The 13837-nt window shown below is 36.0% G+C and overlaps 1 protein-coding gene across 1 annotated transcript in view; it reads left to right on the top strand.

Moving 5' to 3' along the window:
* Positions 1 to 13837, top strand: part of TMEM161B (transmembrane protein 161B) — a 108611-nt gene that overhangs the window by 87018 nt on the left and 7756 nt on the right. The window contains exons 6-9 of the mRNA XM_036765751.1: positions 2841 to 2992; positions 3560 to 3620; positions 4101 to 4241; positions 7043 to 7156. Coding sequence (XP_036621646.1) covers positions 2841 to 2992; positions 3560 to 3620; positions 4101 to 4241; positions 7043 to 7156 — 468 coding nt within the window. The remainder of the gene's footprint in view (positions 1 to 2840; positions 2993 to 3559; positions 3621 to 4100; positions 4242 to 7042; positions 7157 to 13837) is intronic.

Genomic DNA, 13837 nt, shown 5'->3' with positions numbered 1-13837 from the left:
TGGTGAATTGACCAGGAAGTGGTAGGATTATAAGAAGTTCCCAGCTCATCAAAGAGTGGCTTTGAATAAGAAATCTAACTATAATGGCTTACAGATTAAAGAAATTATTTTTAGCATATTTTAAGAGGTTTGCTTTCAGGTGTGTTTTACATGTTTGCCTTGGGAAGATAAAAAAATAAAATAGAATGCAATCTCTGCCTTTTGGAACTTACAGTCTATTAGCAGGGTACAAGTGCTATACCAAGTGCTATTTCAGGTTCTGAGTGATTGAAGTGAAGAGGGATCAAAACTGACAGGGGGCAGGGAGGGGCGTGTCAGGGAAGGATTCATTGAGGAGAGGTAGCTCATCCTTTAAAGAATATGTAGGATTTAGTCAGGCAGAGATGGAGGAGGGTGTGAGGTTATTGCAGGCATAGGGAACAGTATAAGTAAAGTCAGGGAGGTAGAGAATGCTGAATGAATTTAGAGAATAGGCCAGTTGCTAATGGGGGAAGCATATATATTGTGAGATGAATTTGGAAAGATGGAGTGATGTCAGATTATGAGTGGTCAACAGAATAATGTATAATCAATCATCAATTATTTGGAACTTAGAAACATATTTTTCTCAAAGAAGCAGTCTTTGGAATAATAGTGTTTGGGGTCCTAAACTATCATACACAGTCTGTTGACTTAATAATGTAACTTAAAAATATTTGAGCATTTTGATGTAAAATAATAAAAAACTATATTTTATATAGTGTTAAAATAATCAAATTGAATAAACATCCATTTATATTGAATGCTGGTACTTGAAAAAAAAGATTACTTCCAGTGGAATACATGGCACTATGAATGGTAAAGGATAGGAAAAAGGGAGAGCATAATACATGCACAGTTTATTTGAGAGGTAAAAATATATTGAATCAGATGGTTTCAAGGTCTGGTCAGTGACTGCTGTCAGTCCCAAGACATTTTGATTTCCATAGAGATGGATATGGGAAAAGTAGCAATTTAAAAATAACTGCTAAAATCAACCTCAGAAAGAATTTTGCAATCAAATCACATCAGTGATTTCATCAAAGTGGGACTAGTGATAGAGCCTGGAGTAGAATCAGACATAGGTCGGTTGTTTGTGTTTTAATTTGGGGAATATCTATATAATTGTGTTTCTAAGCATATTGAACAAGACTTATTTAATAGCTTCATAAAGGATCAGGAAGTCTCTTGGGTTTATAATTATGTGAATGGTAAAGAGGTTGTCTATTTTATCCTCTTGGCATCATAGGGTCTTAGAGCTAAAAAGGGCTTTAGAGGTCATCTGCTCAAAGTTTTACAGAGGAGGAAACTGAGTCCTCAGAAAAAAATGTGCTTTGTCCAAGGTTACATAGCTAGTTAGTTGGTTGAACCAGGGCTAGAACTCTGTTCCCTTAACTTTTCCTACTTCTGTAATAGAAATAATCCTCACTTTGTGAAGGTATTGTGTTATGAGTTGATTTCTATGCTTGGTTATTTTGAACTCAGAAGTGTTTCCTTAGAAACAATGTTATAGTTAAGTTCCCAAGCTGTCTGAGCCCATAAGGTTAGAATATAAGACTAAAAGGGTAATAAAGACTATTTCAACTGCGTCTAAGCCCTCAATGTAGAATTGTCTCTATGGGAAAATTCATTGATTTCCAATTCCAGATACCTGAATAAATACATCTCCCCTTGCTGTAAGTAGAAGAAGTTTCTTCTGTGCATAAATGCAATAGGTTAGTGCTAGAATTTAAAGTCTGACTCATAAGTGCTTTTGTGTTTATATAGGTGATTTTTTTTTTCCTTTAAAGAAGCCAGTGTACTATAATGGAAAAATCACCAGAGAAACAGAAAGACCTGTGTTCTAGTTCACGGCTTTATCTCTAGACTCACTTTGATCAAGTCACTGAAAGTATGATTTGATTGTAAAATTATTTCTAAGGCTCATTTTAGCAGTAATTTTTTTTTATCTTATGAATCCCTTTTTGCTTTGAAAATCTTGAAGCAGAGAAAAGTAACTTGCTTGGAATCACACACATTAATTTTGAACTTACCATATTTGCAGACAAGGCCATAGTGTCTCCAGATATAAAGTTAAAATAGTTTCCCAACTGTGGGTTAAAGTAGCATCAGGATTGGAGGCAGTGTGGCTTCATGGGGTGTGCCCTGGTTCTGGAGCAAAAGGACTCAAGTTCGAATGTTGACGCTGCTAGTCTTTACCCTTGTCCTTGGGAAAATCCCTTCGCCTCGATCGGTCTCCGTTTCTTCCTCAGTGTTAGACTAAATGACCTCAAAGGCCCTGGGCTCCTAGTTCTAAATTCTACCTTATCAATCTAGGAATTACTGATGATTTTCCTAAATAGACCTGTGTATTGCTTAGTATATTGAAGGCAAAATAATTACAAAGTAGTGGAAAGAATATCTTAGTTTCCTAATGGCTTCTTTCCTGGTCTTTCATGTCTCCAAGAACCTATTGCATAGAAATTACTGTAGTAACCTATAGGACAATATGATACTCATTTGAATTTTAATATCTACTCTGTTTGTCCAAGGACAATATTGCTACTGTTTATGCTCTTTCCCTAAGTCAGGGCTATTCTAAACCACACTTGAACCTGCTGTGTTCTTAAATGTTACATTCTGCTTCCTGGGAGAATGGCCAGATACCCACAAGCCTTCTGACTTTCAAAGATATTCAGTCACCTGAGGTTATTTTTTTACGGATTCAGGTATGCTGTAGAGAGTGTTGAAGTTCTAATGGCATTTTAGGTAGCGTTAAGTGGTACTATTATTGGACTCCACAAAGTTGTTCCTTTTTTTTCCTGAACTTCTTTTTCCTTCAGCAAGATACTGTTTTCGCTGACTACACACTATTTCAAAGTAGAAGAAGGTGGTGAAAGATCACTTTGTGTTACCTTTGGATTTTTTTTCTTTGTCAAAGCCATGGCAATCTTGATTGTTACTGAAAACTACCTAGAATTTGGACTTGAAACAGGTAATAAATGCTTTGAACTTTAGATGATTTTACATACATATAAATGCATATATATATATATAATGTATAAATTTGTCATCCTCCCCCTCATATCTATATTAAAATAACTTTAATGTTTCAGGTGTACTTTTAATTCCTTCATGTTTGAAATGTCTGTGTCCCATTTTAAAAAGCACCATTTGCTATTCATTGTTTTTAAAAGAATCTAGTCTTCATTGTGCAATATTTGCTTTGTTGATATTATTTGCTTACCTTTCATTTTTAATCCACACCCTGCAACTTTCTTACAGTTAAATGTTTCTGTGATGCAAAAAAATTAAACAAATTCCTGAAGAATTAATGCAAATTTTATTCACGTTCATGGAATGTACAAATATCAAAGGGATGTTTTCAAAGACTGTTTCTGTTAATAACCAAATTTTATTGCATTGTGGCATACTAATTAGCACATGAAAGAGCTAAGCTAGACACTTGAAAATTTAAGATGCTGTTTTCTAGCATTTTTATTTCCAAAGAAAGATTCTGTATTTTGCCCCTGATAAGAATAATCCATTTTTTTTTCTACAGGTTTTACAAATTTTTCAGAAAGTGCGATGCAGTTTCTTGAAAAGCAAGGTTTAGAATCCCAGTAAGTTTTGGAAAATTTTAAGGATAAAATCCAAATATTCTAGCTGAAAATTAAGATTTACATTTTTGGGAAGGAAACATCCTTTCTGGCGTCATCTTTGTTGCTTTACCTGTTCCCTAAAAACTTTATCCTTGTTACGGGGAAGTTACATTATTATTTTTGCCTTTAGACTTTGCTTCTATCTACCATTATTAATCTTGTTTACTTGCTTTTCTTTTGGCCTTTCCAGATTCAAACAATTCTGACTAGAATTTGCTTTCTCTGATTTTTCCTCTTAAATACTTTCTGCCCATGAAAATTTTAACCGAAGTTATAGTTGCCTTTATCACTACCATTGTCTTGAGTCAGAAATTTAACTGAATCTGTTTAAAATGTTTGTGATTATGATTACTAAATGTAGTTTGTGGGATAAATTGATAGGAAAAAGGAAATTCATAAAGTCACTTCAGGAAATATTGATGAATTTTTTCATTTTTTTAGGGGTCCTGTGTCTAAACTTACTTTCAAATTTTTCCTGGCTATTCTGTGTTCACTTATTGGTGCTTTTTTGACTTTCCCTGGGTTGCGGCTGGCTCAAATGCATCTGGATGCCCTGAATTTGACAACAGAAAAAATAACACAGTAAGCGGAAAATGTACATAAGCACATGCAGATAAATATATGTTTTTCATCTTATGCAGGTATATGCAATTTATTGTAATGAAAATTAATAATGAAGTAATCATTTGATCTACTTAGACTGTACTTCATATTTCTACTACACGTTGAATGCCCTTTTCACTTTTATTTTTGTTAGTGCAATGTATTTTTAAAAGCTTTTTACCCTCTCCCTTCCCGCCCTTCCAAATACATTTTGTTCTTGGAGATGAATATAAAGGACGCAAATACATATTTGTGCTTTTTAAATTCTTAATACTCACGGTGACATAATCACTAAACATTAGAATTCAGACATATGTATTTTACTTTCTTAATCCAGTCACATGATTTTTTCTTAACTTTTATGTTTAGGCAGCAAATACACTAAAACGTTCGTTAACGATACAAGAAATGACTATTTTGTTGAGGATGTTGATAATACAGTTTAAGTTGTTATTATATAATCTTGTAAAAATATTAATCAAATTATTGCTCTCAATTATAGTATTGGTATTTAGTTTCTGGCCCTGCATTGTTGTGTGTCATTGAATACTTTTTCAGTTTGAGATGCTTTACTGAATTTCCAAAATAGTTCATGAAGCTCATTGCAACATACTCTCTGATTATCAATAGATTTTTTTTCTTTAATTCAGAATATCTGGGGAAAGGTGGTTATTTGTATACAGTTCCATTTATATATGGGTCCAAGTTTCCCTCTAGTCTTTTTTTTTCCCCTACAGTGGAAGCCCAAAGTTGAAAATGTTCCATTTGATCTATTTATTTACAATCATTAGGATCCTCTGAGTAATTCATATTTCCTAACATTCCTTGTCTGTAAAACCCTGTATTTAATGATGGTGCTTCTTTACAGTCTTTTCTTAGGGAGATGAGCATTCATATCTCTTTTACCTGTGTCATTTTCCTTTATTTAATTTTGACAGTCCTTTTGTTTTGTTTCCCCCACCTCCATTTTTCTGCATATGCTTTGTGTGTGGGTGTACTTATTCCCACCTCCCACCACACATCCCTTCGTCCCCTTTTATTTCCTCCTTTTACTCAGCATGCTCTTGGCTACATCCTGCCTTTCTCCCACCACCCGTCTCTCTAATGGCTTCTTTTAAGAAAAAACCTGATTCTCCCCCTCCACTCTACACACACACTTCAGTCCACTAACCCCAGCGTTATGATTTAAATAAGCTGAAAAGGGTGGGTGGAGGGGAGCCCTTCACAAGCTACTGAAACCGCTGTGGGCTGCTCCTTGATACTATAGTGTTCCCTAGCAACACTGCATACCTAATACTGCCTCTTTCTTTGGCTAAGCCCACTGCCTTACTCAGACTGCTGGATGAAAGAAACACTTCATAAAAATATTTAAGCATTTATTATTTTTGTGGACATTTTAGTGGCCCTTGGAATTAAATGTGGTTTTGTAAAGATCCTGCTTTTGTGTGCTTGAGAATTTTGGGGGGGAGTTGGGGGGCTTTTGGTTTGCCGCAGCCCTTTCCTGAATACCCCCACCCCCCATTGTGTTACAGCACTCTGCCTAGATACAAGGGGTGTGGGCATGCTAGCCTGGCTTTGAGAGGAGCGTGACTGGCACAAAGACGTTGTTACCCTCATGGCGGGCATCAGCTCTTACTATGTTGCCAGAGGGCTGTGGCCAAACTTTTATCTTTTTCCTGTCAGGTGTTCATGGTTTCTTAACTCAGACACTGTTCCCTACACAATTCATTATCATTTTCAGATACAGTGATATCAGAGCCACCCCTTTTACTTTTAAAAATGGTTCTTTGAGCCCCCTCAATTTTAGCCATTCAGGATAGTTGACAATAAAACCAGCACCTGTAAAATAAAATAACTGTTCTAAAGAATTTGCCTTTGTTCTAAAATAATAAAAAAAAATCTTTTCCAACCATCTGTCCCTATGGGATAAAAATTCCGAGTACAATTAACAATGAAGTTATAGCTATGAACTGAAACCCTTTACTGTATTGGGAATATTGCCTTGTCAGAAGTGAAATAAATTTCCTTGATTTGTATAGGATATGAAAATTAATTTCAGGTATGTTCTTAATGATCCAAGAAGAAATGAAAATTTGTGAATCACATATGATTTTGATAATGTGATTTAAACTTTTTACATGATCATTACATACTGAAGGGATTCTAATTTAAACAGTGTTTCACTCTGGTTTGTCTGCCATATGCCTTATAGAGTAGTGTTATGGACCTCTCTAATCACTACCACTTAAATGGATATAACTTTCTTCTGTATAATGAGAAGACACGTTCTTTTAGCTACATTAAATGTAAAAAACTGACTTCTCTACATCTCAAAATTCACTGGGGTCATTGAACACTTGATTCAGAGAACTGCTCATTTAGCTTTTTATTGAATCCAAGAACGAGAATAGCAGAAAGGGGACAGTGGAAAGAGTATAGGACCAAGAGACTTGGGGGTTCCCATCCCAGCTCTGACCCTGACCAACCATGTGACCTTGGCTATCCTTTCTGAACTTCAGTTCCCTAAGTATATAGTCATGATGAGGCCTTGCATATTTCTCTCACAAAATTATTGGGAAGATCAAATGAGATTAGGTATTAACACATTCTGGGGAAAAATAAAACAATGTATTGTAAGGTGGTGATGGTAGTAGTGTTAGTAAGAAGTCTAGAGTATCAGCAATAACTTCTCAACTTCAATCTGACTCAAGTTTTTCACAGGTTAATCAGCAGCATTTGTTCTGTTTCTGTAGTCATGATCATTCTTTATGTGCTTTCAGAACACTACTTCACATAAACTTCTTGGCACCCTTACTTATGGTCCTGCTGTGGGTAAAACCAATCACCAAAGACTACATTATGAACCCAACTTTGGGTAAAGAAAGTGTTCCTTTGTAAGTATCATTCTTTTTTGTATTTTAAAATAATCATTCATACAATTTTCTGATTGATTTTGTTCAGCTGCATCTTTTGTATAATAAAATACTTTTTTGACCTTATGTTATCGTTGAAATGCTATTTTAATGAAAATCATTAGAAAAAAATTTTTTAACAAAAAAGATAATAGGCAAGAAGAACATTATTTAAAAGGTTTGCATCATTGATATTTCACTAGGTAAAAGTAAACTTTAGGTCATCAAAGTTGAAGTCACAAACCATTAGATTTCATTGGTCCTAGATTTTGTATTCTTGCAGTGTGAAAGAAAAAAATAGTATCATTATCCAGCTATAACAAGTTCATAGATTAAGGAATTTGGAGTGAAAAACATATAATTTAAAACTGCTTGCAATGTAACAAGAACACCTAGATATTGAATCAATGTAACAAGAACACCAAAAAACAAAAGGCCATATTATGACTATACTTCCCTTAGGTTTAGATTATATTTGTCCTGGAATATACATTTTGGGTGATAAATTACATCAGAGTTGTTTTGTTTTTAATAGCATCTGTATTATTTAAAGTTAAAACAGTACTTTTACAATTATCCAGTTTTACTATACCTTCATTGGTCTGTATTTAAAAACTCATGTGCCAAGTGCCTTATTATTTGTATTCCTCAACAGTAAAATGAAAAGGTTGGAGTAGATGACTTATGAGGGCCCATTTAGATCTAGATTCTGTATCATCCTAAGGTTAGAGGAAATGTTAAACTCTGTATGGGAAGGCACTGTGTCTCATCTAAACTTTATGCCTAGTGGGGCACTCTGTATACAGTGGGCTCTTGTTAAGTGTTTCTTCAATGAATGATGTTGCTCCTGATTCAAAATTCTCCTGTCTCGCTTGTAACTTGGTCATTGGACTTGAATTTATGCAATCTTCTCTAACCCCCAAGTTCTAATAAAAGAAGATGGGAGAAGGGTAGTAGAATGTCAGTTTCCTCTTCCACTGTGTATTTAAATTGTAAGAAGGACAGTGTCACTGCAGAAGATGTGGGCTCTTACCCTTTATTATCTCTTTCCTTTTCTCAGCCTCTATCTCTATCTCGTTGTTTCTTGATCCCAGCTTCCCAAACATTGGAAGTGAAACTAAACTCTCACCTCTATTCCACCCCTGATTGACTTTCTCCAACTGTCAGACAGTTCCATTAAGTAATTAGACAGAGACAGTAAGGTTTATTTAAAATTTGCAGCCCACATGGTAGATTGTGAAAGGACCCAGGCAGGCGGCCTATCAATCAAGAGTGCAGGGTGGTAGAGGAAGTAAGTGACAGGTTTCTCTTCTGTCGTATAGGCACAATTATTTCTGGGAAGTCCCTTGTTTGCAATTAAGAACAAAATTGGTTGTAATGTAGATTCAACTCTGAAATGGATTCAAATATTTATGTATTCTTTTGGTAACAGTATTAGTTATTTAAGTAAACCAAGTCTATATACTTATATGAGGAAATCCGGAAGGCGGCACTGTGACCAAAAAACATGCCACTGTACAAACACACATGTATGTATATATGTGAATGTTATGTGTTTATATACATGCACCTCACACACACATAGATAGATTTATATATACATATAAATATGTGTATTTTAAATACTACCAAATTCTCAGAAATGATTGATAGAGGATTTTTCTGCCTTAATTCACCATACCTCTCCATCCTACACCTAGCTGGGGCTCTTGAGATCTAGTGCAGAATCAATTTAAGTTACTTACTGAATATTTGGTAATAATAGTTAAGCAGCATGATACAGTAGGAAAGAGAGTTAGATTTGGCATCAAGAGTAGCCAGGTTCATGACTTAGCTCTGCTACTTAGTACCTCTGTAAATTTAGGCAAGTCCCTTAATCACTCTGGCCTCAGTTCCCTCCACTATAAAATGAAGGAGATTAGACTAGGTGATCTCTGAAGATAACCTAGCTCTAAACCTAGGAGACTGTATAATACTACATCATCTCATTTGATCCCCTTCTAAACCCGTGGTGTCAGACTTAAATAGAAATGGATCCCTGCTGGCCACCATGTTGACTTAGAAAATCACAAATTGACATTATCTGTGTTGTTATCTATGTATTGTATTTTTGTTTATTTCATTAAACATTTTAGTCTGGTAGGGCCTCAGGGGCTTGTGGCTCTGGCCTGCAGGCCTCCAGTTTGACACCTCAGCTGTAGTGAACTGTCAGGTAAATGTTGGAAATGCTCTTATCCTCATTTTACTGATTAGCAAAGGGATTCTTAAAAGAGGTTAAATGACATATCCGAGCGGCTGAACTCGGCTGTGAACCCAGATCTTCTGCCTCCCAAATCCAATCCAATTCCCTTTTCCGTCGTATCATACTACTACCTCAGTGGATGATTTGTTATGGGTCCACATTTTTCTAAGCACTATAAATTAGGTTATGTAAACCATATGACTATATACAAGACCTCAGACTTCTTTAGGATTCTTCAGACCTCTTTTCTTCCATTAAAAAACAAAGTCATATTTTCAGGGCAGCTAGATGGAGCATGGGATAGGGTGCTGGGCCTAGAGTCAAGAAGACTCAATCTTCCTGAGTTCAAATCTGACCTCAGATACTTACTAACTGTGTGACCCTGGGCAAGTCACTTAACCCTGTTTGCCTCAGTTCCTCATCCGTAAAATGAGCTGGAAAAAGGAGTGGCAAACTACCCTTTGCCAAGAAAACCCCAAATGGGGTCATGGAGAGTCAGACATGGCTCAACAACATTTTCTAATTATCTTCTGGTAGTCCCCTTATGCACACTGCATATTGGCTCTACTTTCTGTCATTATCAGTAGACTTTTTTAACTCATTTTTTATTATGAACTTAGTGAACAGGAACAAACACCATCATTTCAATGTATTGAAGTCCAGATAAAAAACTATTTGAAGTTATGAACTATAACTTTTCTGTGTTCTTCTTTCACTACACTTAATCTCATTGTCTTTATCTCATTTGGTCTGACGTAAAAATCAGCTGGTCTAATCTACTCTACTCTTTCACTCTCAATCCACTGATGTTTCATGACTATAATCTTTTTTTTTCTAGCTACTCTATCTTAGTCTCCATCAATCTTTGATTATTTTATCTCCACAAATACATTACCTTTTGTAGGAGGAATGGATAAGCAACTGAAGAGATGTGTTCCTAAGTTTCTGTCTTATCAATTTGGTTTTCAACTTACCCCATTCCATGCCCTAAGGAAGAAGTTAATGAGTTGGTTTTTTAAAAATTATTATTATAGATGTGTTTATTTTGTTATTTTAACAGATTTTCATTTTTGCACATTTTTGGTTATAGATGGGTTTCTTTTGTCATTTTAACAGATTTTCATTTTTGCACATTTTTTGGTTTTAATTTATTAGTTTGTACTTGATTTGCCCTGAAGCATTTTGAAAATGTTGAGAAAGTCTCAGGAGGTGAATCAAACAGAAATCTAGTTCAACATAGCCCTAAACCTAAAAATTCCAGGGTCTAAGAAGCCTGGGAGTACCAGATAAGTAAGGACCCAAGCATTTTGGTTCTTCTAGCCCAGCAGCTTTCATACTTTTTGGTCCAGGACCACTTTATATTATTGCAGTTTTTTGAGGATCACCTCCAAAGAGCTTCTTTTTATGTGGATTATGTCTGTCAGTATTTACCATATTAGAAATATAAATGTTTGATATTATTATGATAAGTAGTTTTGATCTCAAAGATCCTTTGAAAAATGGGCTTATGGATCTTGGGAAGATGCTTTGAGAAAAGCTATTCTGGACCATACCAGAATATATTGCTGTTGTGTTGATAGCAGTTGAAAATCCTCCTCCCCTTCCTCTGAACCTCCTGCAGAGGAAGAATATCAAGACTATCTTGTGGTTTCTAGAGTCCTAAAGGGATGATTCAGGATTAGTCTGAGCTTCGCAAAGATGCTGCTGGCAGAAATAGGCTTTCAAAACAGTAGGAAGTGAGATTCTCCAGATTCATGAATTACTAGAGTACTAGATGACTCCACAGTGAAATCCAAAGTTGCTCAAAAGAAATTGCCATAGTAGAAAACCAAAATGGATGAAAGACTCATTTAATGTCAAATTATGACATTCATTGGGTATTAAGTTAGTTCATCAGTACATGTATGTATATCTTAGATTGGCAGTGCAAATGGAAAATGAGCTGAGCCTAGAGTTGAGCAATAGAAGGACTTTGAGCTTAATTGCACTGGAAAATTACATAGTATTTTCAAAGATCCTAAGCTTCAGAAGTCCTTTGTTTTAACACCAATATTTTCTCAGTAAATATATAGGCTACAAATCTACTGTCTCAGAAAAGTAAAATTCATCTGACCCAAACACATTGTAAGCTTTATTACATTAATCACAATGACGTGAGCATAAGAAGTATCACAAAAGGCGCCATCATCAAGGATATGTATTATTGGAAAAGATGGTAGTCCATCTCTATGATGAATAGCTTCTTTGTAGCACTGCTACTCAAATACGTAAATGGATCCATTATCATAACCCATCTATACCTTCTCATCGTATCTTCCCATAAGTTTAACACAGTGGTTCTACTTAGTGCTGGGGACCTTCCTCATTTCCTCTTGAAATCTTGAAGAGACCAGTGGAACACATACTCTTCCTACCACTGATCTTGCCATGTGACCAGCCCATATTATATTTTTATTATATATTTCTTTCATGGTATCTTTTACTTGTTCCTTCAGTGTTTCCTGTTTGTTATGTGTTGAAATCTGCTCTCTACCACACATTTTTCCCTTGCCCTCTGAGGATATTAATTTTTAATTCCTAAGAGACTATTTGTTCTGTGATTCACAGACATACAGTACCTCCAATAGAATATTGTTATTTAAAATTGACTTTGGTTTCTGGAATGTTTGGAGTTATTAAAGGACCTTTGCAGTTTCCTTAAGACAATCCAGCCTCTTTTCTTTTTCCTCTTTTGTTCTAGGTCCAAATTGTTCTTCATTTGCAGTGTCTGTCCAGATATACATTGATGAATTCTATAAGTTGTCCAACTAACTGCACATCATAATCAAAACATTAGTTGTTCTTCACTTATTTGATTTTTCTTATGAGTTTTGTTGGGCCAGAATATTCAGATTGGATCTCTGCCAGGAAGCTCTGCAGTGTTCCATCTAGTAGTCTGTCTGTCATCCACAAATGGAAGCATCCAGAGGACCTTTATTAATATAGATAAAATATTAAAAGAATTAAAGAAAGACTTTTAGAGTGTTAGGTAAACATTTTCTTCCCCCCTTGATAGTTTATGGAAGGACATGGACAAGCATGGTTGGGTTGCATCAATGGAGGGAATATGAGCCCTAATGCAACCACAGATCCCCTGAAGTAAAAGTGCAAATGATGACCTATGGTGATGATAAAGTAAAATAATATGTGTTAAACACTTTGCAAACCATAAAGAAGCAAATAAATGTTAGTTATTATTAAAGTCCACATGCATTTATGTGTACTTCTACAGTGTTTCAGGAACTGTGCAAACTGTTTAGAGATATAGAGAAAGCTATCTCCCCACCAAAAAAAAAAAAACCCAGTACCTGCTCTCAAGGAGCTCGTAATCTAGTGGGGGAGAAGAGTTGCAGACAACTAAGTACACATAAGATATAAGCATGATAAAAGAGTGCCTGAGACTAAAGTCAGTGAAGGGACACGTGGAGATGGAAGAGGCCAGGAGGCCTCAGTACCCATTTTAGATGATTCCTCTCCCAGGAATAAGCAGGGTTGAGCCAGTCATGTACTTTTCTGAGGAGGGGCAAGTGTGAGAACATCAACACAGTGAGGGGCTTTTGGGCTTTCCAGCAGTGATCAGGATTTCAATTGTAGCCTATAAGCCTGATGATGTCTTTGACTTTAACTTTTAATGTGGTAGCCTCCCATGCCAGTCCTCTTCTACTCTCAGTGGGTGGGCACAGACAGCATTGGTATCCTTGAGTGCTTTACAGACCATCAGTTCCATTGACCTTTTTCCCAGCGCGCGCGCGCACACGCACACACACACACACACACACACACACACACCACCCCTAGTAAACCCACAAACTGCATTCTTTGTTGCATGTACACGTGTACACCCCAGCCCAGATATATATTCACACAGGCCATCACACATGCAGCCATACATGCAATAGAGATAGACCTTCATGAACATGTTTCCTCCCCTCAACCCTGCTCAATATAATAAATTATGTTAGAATAACTTTAACAGAGGGGATTACAGATAGACATTAAAATACCCATATAATTCATTAGCTTATTAAGATAGGAACATTTAAACATGGACTAGTGGTGGTTTTTTTACACTGGAAAAGAAGATTAAGCTACATATTAAAGATGTGGAATACAGCCCTCAAGAGCCTTTTTCATTTGAGATCATGAAGTCCTGATGTTGAGGTGATCAAATCCCAGTTTAGAGTTGTTCTCTTTCCAGTGTCTAACTTTAGCATCTCTGGTCAATTAAGAGAACCCCATTACAGAAGACTTTGCTGCAGAATGTTAGGGTTCTTAAGGCTGCTGCACTTTCCCTTCTCCTTGGGGTCCATGTGTTCAGGTATCCACAATGAAAAGTAACTCCACTGACCTCTGACGATACTTTCTCCGCTTGTTTAATCCGC

The sequence above is a fragment of the Trichosurus vulpecula genome, chromosome 1, assembly GCF_011100635.1.
Source record: "Trichosurus vulpecula isolate mTriVul1 chromosome 1, mTriVul1.pri, whole genome shotgun sequence".
NCBI lineage: Eukaryota > Metazoa > Chordata > Mammalia > Diprotodontia > Phalangeridae > Trichosurus > Trichosurus vulpecula.
The sequence above is the reverse complement of the archived record's forward strand: the minus strand, read 5'-3'. Positions and strand labels throughout refer to the sequence as shown.